Source organism: Sebastes umbrosus, chromosome 14 (assembly GCF_015220745.1).
Source record: "Sebastes umbrosus isolate fSebUmb1 chromosome 14, fSebUmb1.pri, whole genome shotgun sequence".
In the NCBI taxonomy this organism is placed as follows: Eukaryota; Metazoa; Chordata; class Actinopteri; order Perciformes; family Sebastidae; genus Sebastes; species Sebastes umbrosus.
This window is the reverse complement of record NC_051282.1, coordinates 23,043,878-23,063,772: the sequence shown is the minus strand read 5'-3', so window position 1 is coordinate 23,063,772 and position 19,895 is coordinate 23,043,878. Positions and strand designations below refer to the sequence as shown.

Sequence of the window (19,895 nt, the reverse complement as noted above, 5' to 3'; positions counted from 1 at the left end):
ACTTGTTCAATAGCAGGAAACAGTCCGACTATAAAGCAAGGAATCTCTGTCTGTCTGTCCCTCTGTGTGTTATCTGCATATCTCAAGAACCGCTCATCCGATCAACTTCACACTTGGCGAGTGTATTGCTCAGGACCCAAGGGAGTGCAGTGTCGAATGTGGTGCAATTTGGCCATATGGTGGTGCTATAACAATGAACTTTGGCCTGTAACTTTTGGACCGTAACTGTCAGAAACAAAAAAATGTTTCCCTGGATTCTGTGGTCCAGACGAATCTGTTTATACAAGCCACGCCCATTTGCTTCCAGATTTTCCACCATTTTGAATTTTGTCCAAATCTGATTTTTTGCTACTATGTCCTACAAACTTTGAGCAATCATCACCAAATCTGGTACAGAACATCTCTGGACCAAGCTGGAAAAAGTTAGCGTTTTGGATTTTTGATGTTCCATACAGTTTTTCTATAGCTGGCCCTCAAAGCTAGCTCAAATGCTGTGGCTTAGGCAGGGCTTATATTACCAGAAATGTCATATCTCCTTAATGTTTTGTGCTATTGTGACCACATTTGGTGGACAATTGTAGATATGATGTCTGAGTAACCATGACAAATTTGGTGCCATTTGGCAAATAGGTGGTGCTGTAGCAGCATCATCTAAATGTATCTTACTTAGTTATTATTCCTTTAGGCACTGGTGCTAGAAATAGTACTTTTTATTTTATACACTTGTATTTTATACACTTGAACTTGTTGTAATTTTGAGCAATCTCTGGCACAAGAATTTCCTTCGGGATTAATAAAGTTCTATCTTTCTTAAAGGAAGAATCTTTGTCTGTTTGTCTGTGTATGTATGACTGCTCTTCGCATATCTCGAGATCTGTTCATCCATTCAACTTCACACTTTGTGGGTACAAGCAGCCATACTAGGGTTCTCGACAACGCTGCAAGCAGAACTTCCGTGGGCCAAGCATTCGGCCTATTACAGACAGGCACTTCAAAAGTGTCAATGAATAAAGAAATAAAAAATATACAGAAAAAATAGAGAAATTGACATGCAAAAAAGTAATAGATATATATTTTATAAAATGCTAAAAAAAATATTTTATATGTTGTTATTCGAGAATTTATAACTTGTGATAAAATAGATAATTACAAATACATACTTAAAATAATGCGTGCTAAATATCAAATGCCAAACGTCAGCATGTTAACATCTAATAGTTAAAAGTTTGCAACGAAGCCAGATCTGGGTCTGTCCGCAGTGGGCTGGTTGTTGCCGGAGGCCCCGCTGGAGTCTGAGCTGAAGGAGTTTCTGGTGAACTTGAATGATTTCGTCTGATTTTGCACGGAATCCGACCCGGTAGCACCTATATAGAAAAAGCCAATCCTCTCGCTGATGGTCTCGTTTATTTATATAGGTCATATAGAGACATCAGTATTAAATTGAGACTGTTTCATAACTAGTTAAAAGTTCCTCATAGTAACTTTAAATCTAAGTATTAAGATGAGTGCTGGTATTTTCTTTTTGTAAAAGGGAAGTACCAAAGATAGAATTAATATGGCAGGTCGACAGCTGAACGTATTAAAAATAAACCAGTTAAATATGCATTGTGTTCACAGACAGACTTGCAGGTTTGGTTTGGCTGTGCAGACGACGTGTGCATCAACAGCTATTCAGATTGTCACGAGCACAGATGGAAAAACAAATGAACAGAAATGTGTTCTGGAGTGTAAATATGCATTGTAAGCTGTTCACATTATCAGATTTGCAGATGGAGGTAACATATGTGCAGAAAATATATGCTATCACCATGTAAAATTTACAGATGGAGTTAATATCACAGCACAAGCTTTTTTACACACCATGAGCTGAGCATCATGTGTCGACTCAGGGTGTAACATGAGCTTGTGATGTGGTTACTGTATGTAGCGTGGCTGGTCAGTATCTGGGCAGCTGGCGGCCTCCGGTTCTGATTGAGGAGGCAGATGCGGCATCACCTCGCTTAGCTCTTGTTTATACAGAGGAAGTTGAATCTATCTGTCTGTTGGTTTGTCAGACTCTCCTCCCTGGCGTGTTGAGGTGTGTGACAGAGAGATGGAGGCTGGACTGGCAGAGGGAGAGCAGACTGTCTCCCTGTAATGAATATAAATGGGCTCCAGGTCTCACTCTCCTCATCTGGCTCCCCTCTCTGAAAACAGGCATGGGACGAGGATGTGGGATTCAGGCGGCCCCATACTCCTTCTCCCTCTCTCTCATACTTACTCACACACTTGCTGCATTGTACATACAGAACACACAAACACTCACAATCTTACAAATTAGTTTCTTTCTTCATTTTTTTGGTGCCATCTCTGTGGGCTTTCAAAGTCCCAGTTCAGCCAAAAACAGCTGGTAGTGAGACTCTCGGCTCTATGAAGCTTCATCATGTTGTCAAAGTAACTGTTTTTTAAATCCAGTGTTTTATATATTTTTTTAAGAATGATAATTAGTTACCATAAAAATGACAGGAGAATGCTTTTCAGCAATTGATGAGTTTTGGCTGGTGTGATAAAGTGACAAAATGTTTTGATACTTTAAGATACGCATGCATCATATTAGTGCTGCGAGGATTAGTCGATTAACTAATCAGTCACCAGAAAATTAATCTGCAACAATTTAAATCACTTAACAAGCAAAAATTATAATATTTTTAAATCAGTAAGAAGCTGAATAATCGTCAGATGATAGTTGATGGGTTCTGAGATTGCATTTTGGCCAATGCGTTCCACCTCTTTTGCTCTCCAGACGGACTGTTTAAGTGCGTTCAACCAAAGCCTGCTTGAATGTGATTGGTCAGTGCTAATCGGACTACATGTGAATGCAGAATCTGTTCATAGAGATTAACTATAGTGCTATAGTGTCAATACAATAACAGCCCTCAGAAATTGTAGCGTTGAACCCCAGCAAGAACTTGACATTATAGACTTCACTGTGTCGTATTCACTGCAGCACCTTTGTATGCATAAATATGATAAACTGTCTGTTTTTTTTAGTTTGCTGTATTTCCCAGAGAAGAGATTAAGATGTGTACTGTGCAGAATCTGAACTAGTTTGCTCTCTTTCTGCATCGCTCTCTCTAAGCATTCTTATTTCCTCTTTTTTTTTTTTATCCAACCTACGAGGTGCTGATGGAGCCAAAGTAGCAGCAACAAACACTTCCTTATCTGAAGCAAAGCACCTCCATTACTGCCTCACTTTGTCTTTTAATTGCCTTTGGTGGGAAACACAGTCTTTGTAAATCTCTGCCTGCCATACACTGTAATGTGACAATATTTATTTTCTCTATGCCGTGTGCATTATCACCTATTAGTCATTCTTCCCATTCACGCTGTCATCATCTGATTCCCATGACAAATGAACTGTCTGAGGACATTTCTTCTGAGGGAGTCCTGTGATTAGCACACATCTCCATCTCTCGGAGTTGTTATTGCTGCTCTCCTCCTGTCTCCCTGCTCTTGATGTTTGTCATGAAAAGAATGAAAAAAAAAAAAAAAATCATCCTTAGCTTTATTCTGGTTAAGTGTCATCTGGGTCTATTTAGAAAGCTGTGAGGCTGTTAGCGGTGCTGCCAGTGTTGTCATGTTTTCTTAAATTGATTCCCTGTGATTACTTGGCATTCATGTTGCTCTTTAAGGGACAGGATACAAGAAAAGCACTCGGTAAATTGTGTTTCAGATAGGCTGTGAAACAAAGCGCAAATGATGACACACACACACACACACGGAAACACACGTGCGGAAATCTGCGTATACGCCCTCACTTACTCATATAAGACTATAATTAATTGCCAGGAAGTCTCAGGTAATTTAAATTGCAAATCAGTGCAGCCTTGTTCTCCCAACTTTTGTGATTAATATTTTATTGTTTTACTGAGCGAAAATGCCACCAGTGTTTTTCATCAGATACAAATAGCACAAAAGAAGAAAAAGGGGGCGCTGGATTGTGGAAGATCAGATACAGGGGTTATCTCTAAACATTAATTAAGTCGCGTCTGGGTCTGGAGCTGTTGAGGTCGCCTCTCCTGTCTACAATCCTCTCGCAACGACAGAGGTCTGTCTCACTTTTCACCCATTCTCTCATTTCTCGCTCTGCCTCTCTGCGCTCTCAGTTTCTGCCAAGTTTTCTCAGGTCCTGAACTTCTCTTTCAATCAGCCACTAATTAAGCAGTGGAGTGGAAGGGTTTCTTTGGCAGGAGATCGGGGGGGAAGTGTAGGTTGAGTGAGAAAAGCCAGATCCTGAGACCTTGTGTCGACTTAGGTATGAAATATGCGGGGAGGAACTTGAGAGGAGCAGAGCATGAAACCAGCGGAAATGAGAGATTTAGGCAGCAGAGAAATGCAGCTTTGAAACCAAACTGTCCTTTTTTTCTTCTTTTTTCAACAACTTTTTCAATCCCTTGAGACTGCTAGTGTAGGAAAGGACCTAAAATTAGACAAAAATAATGAGGAAGTTTCCCTTTGCCAATTGTAATGTGGCAATTTCAGTGTAAATCTCATTCGCAGCATTTCAGAATGAAACAAATCCTGGATGCAGGTTGTTATAAAAAAAACAACTTTGACCTTTCTTAGCCAGCGTTGGCTTATGAAAGTACTGTATGACCTTGTGGGTGTGTTTGTGTGAGTACAGACTGGCAGCTTGAGATGAAAGTCTTGCACTTCACTTGGAGCCACGGCGGACGGGTGCAGCCTGGCTGGAATCAGATGGCTGGCACGGCGCTCTGCTCCTCTCAAAGCAAAACAAAGACGAAACCACGCACAGATAAAGGAAGGCTTCCCCCAGTGAAGCAGAGCTCGCGCCGCTGCTGTGCTTTGAATGTTGAAGCCTCCTTTAAACCAAATGAATTCAGACCCCCTTATGTCCTGCTTACTTGGAAATATCGCTCAATTAGACTAACCATTCAATTAGGAATTGTTTTGACATGCTCATGCACACTAGCACTCACACAAGGTCACAGCTTTTCATAGTAATGTGAGTCACTAGTTTAAAGTTATTTTAATGACTGTGTTTTTGTGTCCCTACAGAGCGCCCGTAGCTATTTTGGAGTCTGGATGTCCCGTTGTTCTGGATTCAGCTCTCTGTACGGCAGGTGTTGTTTAAGAGGCGGCCAGCTTGACTGATTATTGGCCCTTCCCTTCCCTGAGCACCCCGTAGCACCTCACCCCACAGCTGGCTGGTGCTCCGGCCCCATTCAGGTCATCTCCGCATCAAGGCTGGAAATGTCCAGAGCCCCAAGCCCCCCTCCCCTGGCTGAAATGTCCAACGGTTCCGTGGCGGAGAGCTGGTGTTATACTCAGGTGAGGAGGGAATGTGTGGGAGCACATGTTTTCCTCAGCATGAGAAAGGAGCCAGAGGTGTTGACTCGACAGACTCGCACAAATTTGACTTGAGAAAATCAAAAAAGACTTGCAACTCGACTTGGACTTTAACACCAAGGACTTGTGACTTCACTTGTGACTTGAGCCTTTTGACTTGAAAGTACTTGATACCTAAAGTATGTTATTTAAAAAGTGTGTGCACGAACGTGATTAACTGCCCGATACAGGAGGTCGCTTCAACAGCGTCGGAGATGTTGAGTTTATTTATTTTTTGAGAGATCCTTTATTGATTTATTTCCTCCTGGGGAAAATACTGAAAAACTGAATTTCTATCTTTTGTTGTTAATTGCTGAATCCCTGAGAAGTAGTGTTTTTTTGGTTGAACTCAGGGCTCTTTATTTGGTGAATATTATTATAACTTGCATTTGATTATCTTATTCTTAACTCCCCAGATCCACTTTGTTTGAACCAAACTAACAGTATCCAGTCAAGTTGCAGGAGAAAACCATGAAGAACTAACGTTACGTCGCTAAGCGCCAGTTGGTGCCAGTTACTCTGTTGTTAAAATGGCATTATATTTGGTGAAGAATGTGTTATGACTTGTTTAGGACATGAAACTCAAAGTTTAGGACTTGGGACTTGGGTGCAAAGACTTGAGACTTACTTGTGACTTGCAAAACAATGACTTGGTCCCACCTCTAAAAGGAGCACACTGATGCATAGAGAGCATAACTCACATTGATTGTCATTGTGTTCTGTCAAGAACTTTTCTATCGTGTTAAAATGAGATAACTGTGAACGAGTTACAGATTTTTTTTAGTAAAAATTAAGCATTTTCTTGCCCACTTTTGCTCTGTGGACGTGGGTGATATATCTGAAAGTAGGCCTCTTTATCAAAACAGTTGAAGTTCCCTTTACATATACAGTACATCGGTAATCTGTAAAACTTTATATTTTATGTGGCTGGTCAATGAGCAGTTGAATGTAATAAATCACGTCTGGATTTTTCCAGTAACTGTGTTTTCCTCGATATTACAAACCTAATTTGTTTTCCACAAAAATTGGTGTCATTTCAAGCTTTGTTTAAAGGTCACCTATACTGTGAAATCGTGCTTGTTTCAGTCATTGCAGTACAGGCTTTGCTAGTTCAGACATCACTTTCCTGTTAAGAGCCAAGGCACATAAAGTATGTCATTGATGATGTCTGTTTTTTCATCTCCTCTTGCAAAATTGTTTTGTTCTGTTCTGTTGCCGCTTTTACAATGTCCTTTCTTCTTTCCCTCCGTTTGTTGTCAGTGTTTATTAAGATGAAAGGCAGTTTTGATGTGCGGTTTTGAAGTCCAGGATGACCAAACACCACTTACCCATATAGAATAGATAAATATATAAATAAAGAGATCTGATTTCAGCTCTCCCTGTGTCTTTTCTGCACAGATCAAAGTGGTGAAGTTCTCCTACATGTGGACCATCAACAACTTCAGCTTCTGTCGCGAGGAGATGGGAGAAGTCATCAAAAGCTCCACTTTCTCCTCTGGCGCCAACGACAAACTCAAATGGTTAGTGAAGGCTGGTCGTTGTAGCTGTCAGATATTGATAGTGCTCGAAGAGAGTTGTTGGACAATATTTTCTCCAACAACTCTCACAAGCATTATCCACTTTTTGCATCTTTGAGAGGTACAACATTGTTTTCAAGAGTTTGATGCATCCAGTTGCCTGCTTCAGTGGCATCTAGTGTGCCTTCATCTAGTCTGTATTACCGCTGATGTTTACTCACACAGGTGTTTGGAATAATAATTTTTGTAGCACCCTTTCATGCTTGAATTAAGTCTGGCTGCATCTTCACTTTCTCACATTGTTATAGGCTCAGAGTGAAAGATAAAATTCTAATCAATGCCAGTGTTGTAATTAGACGGCCTTTTAATGCATATTAGTGCATGTGAGCGTGCCCCACTAGCCAGCTCATGGTTAGCACTCTGCACTGCTCTCATACGGCACTTACAGCTGATAAGTTGTCACGGAAGCGTTGGACCCACCCTCCGGGTTCCCCCTCAGGTAAACACTGTTAGCTCTATCAACAATGTTGCCGTTGTTTGCACTGTTAGTGCTGTAAGCACCGTTAACACCGTTAGCTGTAAGCCACCGGCTCATCCGTCGCCATGTCAAGAGCCGTGTGGAGGCAATAGACATCCTCTGAATTTTGAATTCATCACCTTTAACGCTGAATTCCCACCAGGCAGCAGCGCAGCACGGCTTGATGAAATAACTACATTTTCCTGCGGCTGGGAGGTTTGTTCATGTGTTCAGGCAGGAAGAAATTCTTTTAACATAGGTCAACATGTCACAGGAGTCACGGGATCTGTTTACTGATAGGCTGCGGGTACTCTCTGGCCGCACTAAAAGTTGAACTTTTCCCAACTTTTAGTTGCAGCTTTTCATAGACATTGCACAGAAGCTCGCCGCAGGCTGCACTTCGCCACTTCTCTGGTGTAAATTTGGTGTAAGAATTCAGAATTATGGAAGGAATTGCTGACGTCACGCCCTCTGTAGAAGAGGGAGAGTCAGAACATTTTGGGGAAGCCTTACTCATCTTGAGCAGAGGCCACAGAGGTAGTTAAAAGATCTGCAGTGGCAAGGCGGTATGGGGGTAGTTCCCTTTTTTTTTTTAAAGAGCGTACCTGAGAGTCTGTTCCAAATATCGAGGTGTCCCACTGCTAAACCTCCCAGGAAAGCTTGTTCCAGTGCACTGGAAAGAAGGCTTTGGTCAGCTGTTAAACATAGTAGGAGCGATACGATTTCAGTGTAGACTGGTTCGCTCTGGAAGGAGTTGGTGGGTAGAACATGCTGGGGGGATTTCTTATCCCACCTGGTTTGAGAAAGCTCCAGGATCTCCCTGGAGGAGCTGTATGATGTGGCTGGGGCAAAGAACTTCTGGACTACCTTTCTTAGCCTGATTCCACTGAGACTTATGGCCCTATCTTACAGCAGACGCAAAGCGGCGTGCAGCGCAGTGCAACTTTCATTGCTAGTTTCAGACCGACACAGTTGTCATTTTCACGCCCACGTTGTGTAAATAGCAAATGTTCTTGTCTTGTTAGTCATAAAATTAGGTGTTTGACGATTGCGCCATTGACCAACAAAAACCTGGTCTAAAGTCTGGGGCACTATTTTTCTTCTACACCTGTTCTTTAAGGGAATGGGAGATGACACTTAACACACCTATGATTAAGAGAGTAAATACAACCCCTTTGTCCCTTGCACCTTATTTTGTGCCTAGATTATGCACCGTTTAACTAGCAAAAGTGGAGTCGGACATGCCCTAAATGCATTTGTGCCATGCACTATAGACCATGCGCTATAGATCGTTTAAATAGGGCTCTTACACTCCAATAGACTGATTGAGACGATGGCTGGAGTCATGGGAACTTCTGCATATGACAACAATCTCAGCTACCCTGTTTTTATTAGGTATACAGTAGGCTAGATATACAGATACAAGATACACTTGCAAGACTTTGATATTGAATAGTGAAATAAAATGACACAGTTTCATGTTCACAGAAGAGCTTCCAGGGAGCAGGAAAACACATTCTGTATCTAACACAAAAACATGGCCATTTCGAGGGGGCTGAAACCTGAAAGTACTGATTGTAGCCTCGGGTAAAATAGCACACAACAGTGTGTCTGGGACTGGTAAGTTACCTGCTTAAATTAGAAACAAATGGAGATGTGCAATTTCAGAGAAAACCCGGGCTTTTCTCTTCAACTACCACATCAACCTAAGTTGTTTTTGGCCATTAGGCCATTACTCCACTTCCTCCTGTAAGTGCCCAACCAACACTATTTACCTGCTTTTCATCTTATCTGAGTGAACAATTGTGACTGTTCTTTTCCAGCCCTCTGCATCATACCTCACTGTCAGAAGCATTAATGCTTTTTTCTCCGATGCTCTCATAGATGCTTGTTAGAGAAATGAGATCCAGAGTGCACTGCAGGTCAGCCCCACACCTTTAGGCATTACCGCAAGAGAGCAAAAATTGTAACCATAACAATAATGAAAAGACTTATAATGATGAAATCAAGAACTTGCCAAGAATGTAGGACAGACATTCTGCAGTATATTGCCAGTGCAAAAAATCTCAGTCACTGCCATTTATCTTTTATCTTCCAATAGTATTTTGATAGTATTAGAGTTATAGCAATTGACTACTAAATGAATCTTACATTACTAAATATATGTATAGATTTTTCTCGTCCGTGTTGATTCTAGAGAGCTCCAGAACATAAATTTTGTTTCTGTGTTGTGAAATGCGTCCAAATGGTTTAGCAGAATCACAGCATCCAGATGTTTTACATGTCAAGTAGTAGTTCACATGGCCATGGTAGTGTGTTTCATGTTACTGTTCTAACAGCCTGTGCAACAAACAGTCCATATGTTACAGATGCATTGGGATTCTTTTGTGAAACATAAGAAGACTGTGACTCACCCGTAGCATCAATGCACTGAACACATCAAATCTTTTGAACACCCTGGGTTAAATATATTGTTCTGACGTATTTCTGTTTTGAAAGAATGTGGATCTACAGTAGATTTATAAAAGTCTCCTTTCATTCAGTTCAGAATGTTTACCTAGAAAGCTGCAGTCAGAAGAACAGGGGAGTCAAGTAATCAATGTTACAGTTTCAGCTACGATACCATATTGATACTTATACAGTACAACAGTATGATATTGATACAGCACCAGTATTGAGGTGGAGGTGTTTCCTTCCTTTCCTGTGAAACGTTATGCTTTTGGCAGCGGAGCCTTTTTGCTAGTTTATTGCTGTTTGGCATTAAAATATTGGCATACATGTTTATGTTGCTGTGTTTGTGTTAAAAAGGCTCAGGCTCCACCGTGTTTCATCTCAGTATAAACCTGAAAGTGAAACTGAAAACCTTTCATTATGTAGTAAATAGAGTTTGGCTTTGATTTCAGCTTTGTAAAATAAAAAAAAGGCTATTATTAGAGTTGTATTTTCCACTTCACTTAAACAGATATAATGATTATCTTACATGGTGTCATGCTATAAACAGTAGTGTGTCTTGCAGAATCAATACCATCAAACCATCACTTTGGCACAAGTGAAGGGTTGTGGATGAAATCAATAGATCTGACTGTAAAGACAAGGATGAATCATTTGAACAGTCTTTACAGAATACGTCTGAAATACATTTTAATAGCGAGAGTGCCATTACTGATAGAATAATGTTATTATTGCATACAAACATTAAAGGAACAGTGTGTAGGATTTAGGGGGATCTATTAGCAGAAATGGAATATATATATTCATAACTATGTTTTCATTAGTAATCAACTGCAACTAAGAATTGTTGTGTTTTCATTAGCTTAGAATGAACCCTTCATATCTATATAGGGAACCCAGAGAGGACAAATCAAACACTGACTCTAGAGAGGGCCACCGTAGTTCTCCAACACGCTTGTGTAACTGCGGTAACGTGAGCTACAGAGTGCCAAACCGTGGTACCGCTAGCCGCCGTCTGACTTCCATTGCTCCTAAAGTTGTGAACGGCGTTACCACGGTTTTGCACTCGGCGGCTCAAGTTACCGCAGTCTTGGAAAGGGAGGAGTGAGCGGAGGGGTACTTAGTTGGTTGCAATCTGCAACCACTCCGTGAGATGCCGCCAAATTCTACACACTGTACCTTTAAGAAAAATGCTTCCAGGAATGGAAGCATCACTTTACCTTTTGGCTTTATCTTTCTGATCAGTATGTTTCTTTGTTTTCCTACCTCCAGGTGTTTGCGTGTGAACCCTAAAGGTCTGGATGAGGAGAGTAAAGACTATCTGTCACTTTACCTGCTGTTAGTCAGCTGCCCAAAGAGTGAGGTGCGCGCCAAGTTTAAGTTTTCTATCCTCAACGCCAAGGGAGAAGAGACCAAAGCCATGGGTAAGTGTGACCAAAAACCTCATTTTCATTTTCCTTAACTGTCTCCCACTTTTATACTTTTTCCAAACTTGTTATTGGAAATAAGTTGATGTTAATAACTGAAAAATTATTCCGGCCCAACCTGCATAGAAGTCTATATTCAGCAGAAAACTGAGGATATCTTAAAGTTTGAGAGGTTGAAATTAAAAACTCCTGTCACACCTGTGTCTTCGGGGTTCTGAAATTTGTAAATGCAGGAGGTGGGGAGTGTGTCTAATACTCCAAGTGTGTCTAATAATGTGAGGTATTGATAGCCATATGGGTTTGTGTAATCACTGCCAGTTGGTTTCATTTCTAGTAAATATATAATTCAAAGTAGCGTGGGGCAATTTTGATTTTAATTAAAAAAGACCCAACCTTTTTGGAAGTCTTCGTCCACCTCTCTCCCCGTTGATGAATTGGAAATGAATGTGCCTCCAATTCCTGCTTTTTTTTAATTAGGTTATGTTATGGGGAGGAAAAGCAAACTTGTGTGGAATTGAATTAGTGAGGGCCAGATGTGTCCGCTTCCTGGTTATCAGGCTTTTCTGGCTGCCTCCCTCTCTCCCAGTGCCCTGCAGCATACTGTACAGGAAGCGTGGAGGAAGGAAGATGGGGCGGGTGGGAGGTAGGGAGAGGAGAGGAGAGGAGAGGTGGGAGGCGGAAGTGTGTTTAAATCGTAGGCGTATGCAGTGAAACTGTGTACAACCCCCTGCGGTGCAGGTTGTGTAGAAAGGGAAATCATTTTTCCTGCTGAGAAACATTCCCCCATGTGAACTTGACACCCCCACCTCCTCCTGTGTACTTTCAGTCCCTCATTTGCTCACTTAGACCTCTCTCTCCTCTCCTTAACATTCACTATATCACTTTCTTTTTCTTTTATCCTTTTTTTATTCCACTTCTGCCCTGTAATGTTGGAATACCACCTCACGAAAACTGCGGTTATTGTCCTTAAAGCTTTCTCTCCTGGCTGTTTTACTGTATGTTGGTGGCTATGTGGAATAGTAGAGAGGATTTGCCTGTGCTATGAGTAATAAACAGACCTTTGAGGTCTGAGATTTCGTGAGCACTGCTCTCTTAAATGACCCCAGAAAAGCTTGAATGTGGGGAATGCCGAGTGAAGTGAAGAGGATCTCATTTTCCTCTGCTCCTCTCCTTTAGTGTCTCAAGGGGCTTTCGCCTATAAATGGTGTGCTCTATGGTGCACACCCCATCCCATTCTCGCCATATGCCCTCCTCCAATCTTCCCACAATCCCCCTGGGGAGACCCGGGCCCTCATCTTCGCTCGCCCTGTCATAGGAGAAAATTACCCAACTGCCAGCATATTTGTGACAGTTTAGTGAGCACTCCGTCTACGAATATGGCAATAAAGATTGCTCTATCGGTTCTGGATCATTTAGAATCCAATTTAATCCAGGCCTCCAGCAGAAAAGGCCAAATAAAAACAAAGTGCCTTAATTAAGAAAGCTGGGTGGCGGTGGACTGTTTATGTGGCAGGTCACTGCTCGGCCTGCGTATGCACTTGGGACAAGTTCTGATGCAATGCATATTAGGTCTAGTACTTTACGAGTACAGGAATAGTTAGGTAGAAGAATAAGTGGACAATCAGTAAAGGAAGGAAAGTTTTGAAGCTGTAGTGACTACTAGTGTTGTAGTACTCAAATCTGGTCTCAAGACCACTTTTTGAAGGTCTCAGTCTTGTCTTGATCTCAGACAAGAATGATTTTATTTCAAGACCAGTCAAGACCACAAATGTGTGTATATCACTAAATTGTCTGTTTATTGTCTTGATTTATTTTTTAAAATCATTACTGCAATAGCTCATAGAAAACAAAGGTAAATTCTAGGAATGCAACTACGATTATTTTCATTGTTGATCAATCTGTCGATTATTTTCTCGATCAATCAATTAGTTGTTTGGTCTATAAAATGTTAGAAAATGGTGAAAAATGTGTTGTTTTGTCCACAACTCAAAGATATTCAGTTTACTGTGAAAGAGGAGTAAAGAAACCAGAAAATATTCATATTCAAGAAGCTGGAATTTGAGAATTCTTACTTTTTTTTCCTAAGAAATTACTCAAACTGATTAATTGATCATAAATAAATAGCTGGCAATTAATTTAATAGTTGGCAACGAATTGATTCATCGTTGCAGCTCTAGTAAATTCCCACACATAAAATTCACCTTTGCAATGCCGTTTCATTTTTTTAGAAATGTACACAAATGTATAAATGTTCACTTATACACATACAGTATACAGTATAAGGCAATCAAAGAGACGAGTGAAGAGGAATCTTCATTTGTTTTCTGCTGGTGTTTTTATGGGAATGTGTATCTTACAGATCAATTTGAGGATCGCCAATGGTTTATATGTTCCACATTTTATTGCGTGGGACTCGCACTGGTCTGGTCTTGGTCTTGACCATAGACTGTGTATAAGAAGTGGACGTAGTCACCGTGATGTCACCCATTGGTTTGTGGACTACCGTTTTGAAGCCTTGAGTTCGGCATTTTGGTAGTCGCCATCTCGGTTATTTGCAACCAGAAGTGACACAAGGGTGTAGCTAAGTACAACCGGATGCTCAACAAGACATTTTTAGGCGACCAAAGAGTTTATAATTAACTTTCATGAACCAAAAAAAACCATCGTGAAAGGGTTAAAGTGAACATCATGCTGTATCGAAGATAACTTGAAACTAGAGATTGAAACCATAACCTCATGTTTACAATGTTTACTGAGGTAATAAATCAAGTGAGAACGAGAATTTTCTTATAGACTTCTATACTTCTTTTTGCAACCAGAGGAGTCGCCCCCTGCTGGCTGTTAGAAAGAATGCAGGTTTAAGGCACTTTCACATTGTCTCACTTCTCAGATCCCGGAGGTAGCCCGATTGTCTTGACTTGGTCTCAACCCCTCAAAGTCTTGGTCTTGTCTCGGTCTCGATACACTCTGGTCCTGGTCATGACTTGGTCTCGGTTTACGTGGTCTTGACTACAACACACTGTACATTGTATTGAGATAACACAGAGTAATATTGCTGTTGAAGGCAAATGTCAAAATCCTACTGATGGAGACTCTCAGTGCTGAGCTGAACAACTGAGGAGCTGCAGTTTGTGTTTGACGTGTCAGTTTGAATTTCTGTCTGTTGTAGCTTTCGGATGAGGCAGACTCTCACTCACATGCCAGTCTCTGTCACTAATGCAAAAGGCCATACATTCATTCTTTAATTTCTATCTTTTGAGTGGGTATACATTTTAATTTGTGTTGACTGGCATGTGAGAATCAAAGCATCCCTGCAGTACTTAAATGAGGAAGCATGAAAACAGTCCAAGATTTGAAGGCTGTACTACGACGGCAGATTTTGACTGGAAAGCACGGCGTTATCTGATGAAACACCGCATCAGTCAGCCCTTGAGCCCCCCACTAGAGAGTGTGTCTGGATCCTCTGATGGTCCCTACTTGCTAATGGAGATAGATTCAGGCAGCAGTGGTAGCCCGCCACCCCCCTCCCCGCACCGTACTCCCGTATACTCTCGGCATGGCCGCATCATTTCTCTCCCAGGCTTAATGTGCTGCTTCTCTCCTCCGAGGCTGCTGGGTGGGTTGTAACTTGTCTCCTCCTCCTTTTTGCCAGAGAAAACATCTGCCCCCCTGCAGACTCTGGCTCTGACAGCTCGGAGAGGAGAGATGGAAAGTTCTCATCCTCTGCCGCAAGCTGTTTTGTATTCAAATAGTCTCCTTGTTAAGTCCCCCCTACAGACAATGGTTTTGTTGTTTTGTAGCCAAAGGCTAAGTGAGCTTATGTGTGTATGAGTTGGCCAGAGAGTCTCGTTGCAGCAGGTTTTTTGCTGTGGGCTGCTTCTATATTTTGTAGCTGGAGATTCAGTGTGTGTTTTTTTTCCCTTTCGTTTCAGTTAATTGAAGCTGTGTGTGAGCTTGTCAGAGTCTGTTGCCCTCAGTAACTGATGGAGGTGATCAGGCATTCAGGGTGAGTGGAGCACGGCTAATGGAGCAGAAGCTATCGGTCAGTCTTTACATAATCAGATGGTATTGACATCGGTAGAAAGGACGTCAATAGACATGTTTGTGCTGACACTATCTTATAGAGCTCAATCTTCAATAGAGATTAGATTTTCTCCTCGGAGAGACTGCGTGTCATGTTTATATGTGTATCGGTCTGCTTTATGCAATGTGAAGTAGAGGGAATGCAGTTTTATATTCGATTAGATAAATACACACTTGTATAGACTGCACAGTTAATGGATATGCTAATTGCCCTTTCATGCCAATATGTTTTGAGAGATAAGGAAATGGTTGTGAGTAGTGGTTAGTGTAGCTAAAGTCGAATGTGTGAAAGAGAAGTCCAGAAGAGTGACAGACGGGGAGAGAGATGTTGACTCTGGCTGCTGTGTCGGCTGTTATTTTTTCCCACATGCCAGCTCGTCTTCTGGCGACCTTCTCGTTCTGTGTGCCAACCGTGCCCCTGAGCCCTCTGCCTGAATATGGATGCCCCGCTCACTTAAACACCGTGGCAATGCTCCCGCTTCCCCTCGTCTTCTCTCTCTCTGTCTGCAGCTCATTTTTCTCACCTTCCCCATCACCTTCAGTCTTTTTTTGGCAGGGTGAGAAACTTCGCTCTTCCCATCTGCCGGGGAACTATCACAGTGCATCGGGACGTGGTAAAAACTTGTTCCTTATTGAGCGGTACCTATACATATCTGCATGGTGAGTGTGATTTTTCACACAGATTTGCACAATAATTATCTAGTGTTCTGTGACACAAAGCGCTATCTCCTATGTATGTTAATCTTTTTCATCACTCTCACTTTTCCCGTTGGATACCTCAGTTGGTCTGCCGCTGTCCAGCTCTTTTTTGGTATTCTGGCAGATGGGATGTACTCCCGCCACCTCGGGCCAACTCACTGAAAGAGTGAGCGCCAGCGATCTGACCTGCAGTTGATTCTCTGCCAGTGCAGGTTTCTGATGCCCCACTAGAAATGGCAGCATGGCATTAGCTGAGCTCAGCACACACACACATACACACCCTCATATGCATGTGCACATTCACACGTACACACACACACACACACAGGCACCTCACTGCCACGGGTGAGCACTGAAGAAGTCACACCTTCCGCTAGTCTGCTGGAGCTTCTTTCAGCATTCCCTCTCACCTCTCCTCACCTCTTCCTCTTGGCTTGCTTCCCCCCCCGTCTCACTCTCCTGCCAACCTCTCTCCTCACACCCGAGTTTAGCTTTAGATACTGCCACTGGCAAAGTCCTCCTCGCTCATCACTGATAGTCTTCATACCCAAATAACACGACTTCACAAGGAGAATCTGTGCCTTGGGACGTCATCTGGGGTCTTGGTCTTATCAGACATGTTTAAAGGACATGAATGAGTGGGTGAAAGTCAGCAGAGAAAGAGTTTCTTCAGACCCCTGAGAGGGATCCAGGTACCGTGTCTATTACTTTGTCAGTCACAAACAGTACAGTGTAGCGAGGCCACAGAAGTTTGACTCTCTTTTCAAACCTGCTCAGCTTTGGTTGAGAGATCTTTGGTGTATAAAACTCACTGTCTTCTTTGGAAACACTCTCTCTCTGTTACACTCACTGGCAGAACAATGAATAAAGAGTGCTGTGAAAAAAGCCGAATGCAAGGATTTGTAATTTTTGTGCTCGCAAGCATGCCTATGCATATGTGTGTGTGTGTGTGTGTGTGTTTGCATGGTGATTTCTGTCAGCGTCTTTGCGTACACAGTCTCTGGAGGCAGGGGATTACAGTGAAGGACCGCCTGCATGAGCAGTAGTGGGAATAACTGCATATGCACTGCACTCCTCCACCAATCCCCTCTTAGGCTGCCTGCTCCCTCAGATCCAAACAGAGGATTTGACACAGGATCTTACAGCAGCATTGACACTTCATCTTAGTGCTTCCCACTGTGATCTGTCAGCAGATCTCCTGTTGGGATCTCTACGCAAGAGCAGCCTGAAGACAAATCTGTTTGAACTGCCGGGGCTAAACATGTGTAGTCTGCACACACAGCAGATCTATGAACGGGAGAGGTGATGACCTCTTGGTATGTGGTGACTGTGCAGCTTATAGCCTGTTTCAGTCGACTTTCAACAGGAGTGTTTTTACTACTTCATGCCCTTTAAACGGGTCTAAAGAAGACTCAGAGGTTGTTTTTTTTTATCATTTTTCATCATCTGGCATTAACACATGAGTTGAATCTGTAGGTTGTCCATGGATATAGGTTGTTTGCATGTCTCGCAGAAGTCTTAAATGTCATAAATGATAAACTGGAGGCCTTAAAAAAGACTGAATAAAGGCGCTTTCACAGGCCAACATTTTGTGCGTTTTATTAGAACTCCGGTGTGGTCGTTTTAGTAGTTTCAACGCAGTAACAACGGTCCACCGAGACCACCTCTTGCCAGCGGTCTCTGAATGTTTCCAAGCGAACAAAATTGCAGGCTGCCTGTGCAGTTATTAGTTGAGATGGACAGAGGTAAACGACAGGTTAACATGAGTGGGAGAGGACTGGCTTGGACTGCTGCAAAAGTCCAATGTTTGCTTGACATCTGAGTCGAGGAACATACAGAATATGCTAAATAGAGTCCACAAAAATAGTGATGTTTATGAAGTAATTTTAGATAAACTAGAGAAAAGGGAATTTGTGCGCATAGCCATCAGTCAAAGTGAAAAAACTTTGACAGTTATAAATCAAAGTCTGCGAGTCCCTGCCTAGAGGTAGCAGCTCCCGAGACAAAAAAAGATAAATTTGCTCCTTCGTACATGCCCCTCAGCAAATATTTTTTTTATTTGGTCCACTTTAATTTGTGCACTCTGAAACCAAACCAGACTAAATAGAAAACAAACCAAAAGTATCAATTTTACTCTGATTCAGACGAACCAAATGGAGTATGGCTTGTGACAGCGCCCTAAATCAGTAAAACTGGGAACTAAACATTTGCCTAGAATCTTTTAGTGAGCATTCAGGCACTCACGCAGGCACAGGTTCTTGACAGTTGTGTTCATTTCAAATCTTTTTTTAGTTGCACATTGTTCTTGTTTTCCATTTTTAAAGTCTCAAATAGTTGTAGATTTTATGATATGTCATGCCTCTGGGGATATGATAACATTTACATTAACATAATCCTCATGTACATGTTGAATTCTGATGTCTCTTGCAACTCACAGCCTGACAGGCACCTCACTACCCTCTTAATACTCCCTGTTGGGTGATTTGCTTTCTGATTTGATTCATGCACAAATGCTCATTTACATATATGGAGTTGATCCACCGTCTGTAGACCGGGGACGCATCGCTATTCCATTTTGTCAGTACGGCCAAATGAGCATCAGACAACCTCTTCTGCTGATTTAGGTGATTGGATCTTTGGTGTGTTTTTAGTGAATTTGCTCTTGAATTGTGTTTATGCTCTTTTTCAACACAATCCAATCATCCAGATGCATGTTAACATAATGAAGACCTGAACAATGAATTGGTTTCAAGTGGTTTTCCTGCAACGTTTGATGCCATTTAAGGCTTTTATAGGACAGGCTACATAATACCAGACATATACAGCCTTAAGTTATTACCTCCATCGTGTGGTGAGGCATGTCTGCCCTGATAGGAATGGACAAAGACGTCTTCATGCATAGAAAGCTCATCCCGGCTGAACACATTCAGAAATCCCAGAGCAGTGCCCGAGGAAGCATTTTCGACTCATTAACAAAATGGCGAATGATGTAATTCCTCCGTAGAATGGTGTTACATCCCTCCAACAGAGCTCCGGTTACTCGCAGAATGTATGAGTCGGTGCCTTTGCTTCCTTTCTATCGGCAATTAGCTTTAATTTGCTGTGATCTCTGCAGCAGTCATAGTCCACAGTCATTATCTTTTGACCTTGTATGTGAGCATTTGTGACTGTTAGGTGACTGTAGATAGCTGTGACCGCCCCCGCAGTGTGACTATTGTACACACAAGAACTCCAGCACCTTTCCTGTCTTTGTAGTGCGACTGAGTGTTACAGAATCCTTCCTGCCACTGTCAGAGATAATTGGCACTCCATAAACACATGATAATTGGACTGCTTTGATCCCTGCAATTTCTCACTTCTTGGCTAAAGAGGCACAGCAGTTCTGTCTCATGTTTACCACTCGTCTTTATGTGGCAGCAAGAGGATACAGTGAAAGAGGGAGATTCTGTTTTCTTCTGAAGTGTTAAAAGCTCCCTGCAGGCAATACTTCCTGCACCCAGCCTCTTTCGCCATTGTTTCTCCGCTGCTTATGGCCATGACTCATAACAAACTTTCTCTTTCGCACACACATTCGCACACGCAGAGCTTTAATCATGTTGTGAAAGTCTCCAAATAATCTTGTTTCACCAAATGTTTTGTCCTTGTGTTTTCCTTTTTACAGAGAGCCAGAGAGCGTACCGTTTTGTCCAGGGGAAGGACTGGGGTTTCAAAAAGTTCATAAGGAGGGACTTCCTGCTGGACGAGGCCAACGGTCTGCTGCCTGATGACAAATTAACACTTTTCTGTGAAGTAAGGGCTGAGACAGTCACTCAG

General features: G+C 42.1%; 1 protein-coding gene across 10 annotated transcripts in view; it reads left to right on the top strand.

Moving 5' to 3' along the window:
- Positions 1 to 19,895, top strand: part of LOC119501673 (speckle type BTB/POZ protein) — a 207,765-nt gene that overhangs the window by 72,017 nt on the left and 115,853 nt on the right. For 9 of the 10 annotated variants that reach the window (XR_005209876.1, XR_005209877.1, XR_005209875.1 and 6 more), the window contains 4 exons: positions 5,059 to 5,331; positions 6,787 to 6,908; positions 11,146 to 11,297; positions 19,744 to 19,871. Coding sequence is in view for 5 of the 10 variants with exons in the window: in XM_037792213.1 (XP_037648141.1) it covers positions 5,254 to 5,331; positions 6,787 to 6,908; positions 11,146 to 11,297; positions 19,744 to 19,871 (480 nt within the window). In the remaining 5 variants the exon portion in view is untranslated. Of the gene's footprint in view, positions 1 to 4,230; positions 4,295 to 5,058; positions 5,332 to 6,786; positions 6,909 to 11,145; positions 11,298 to 19,743; positions 19,872 to 19,895 lie in introns of those variants that run through there. The other variant, XM_037792214.1, reaches the window with a different exon arrangement.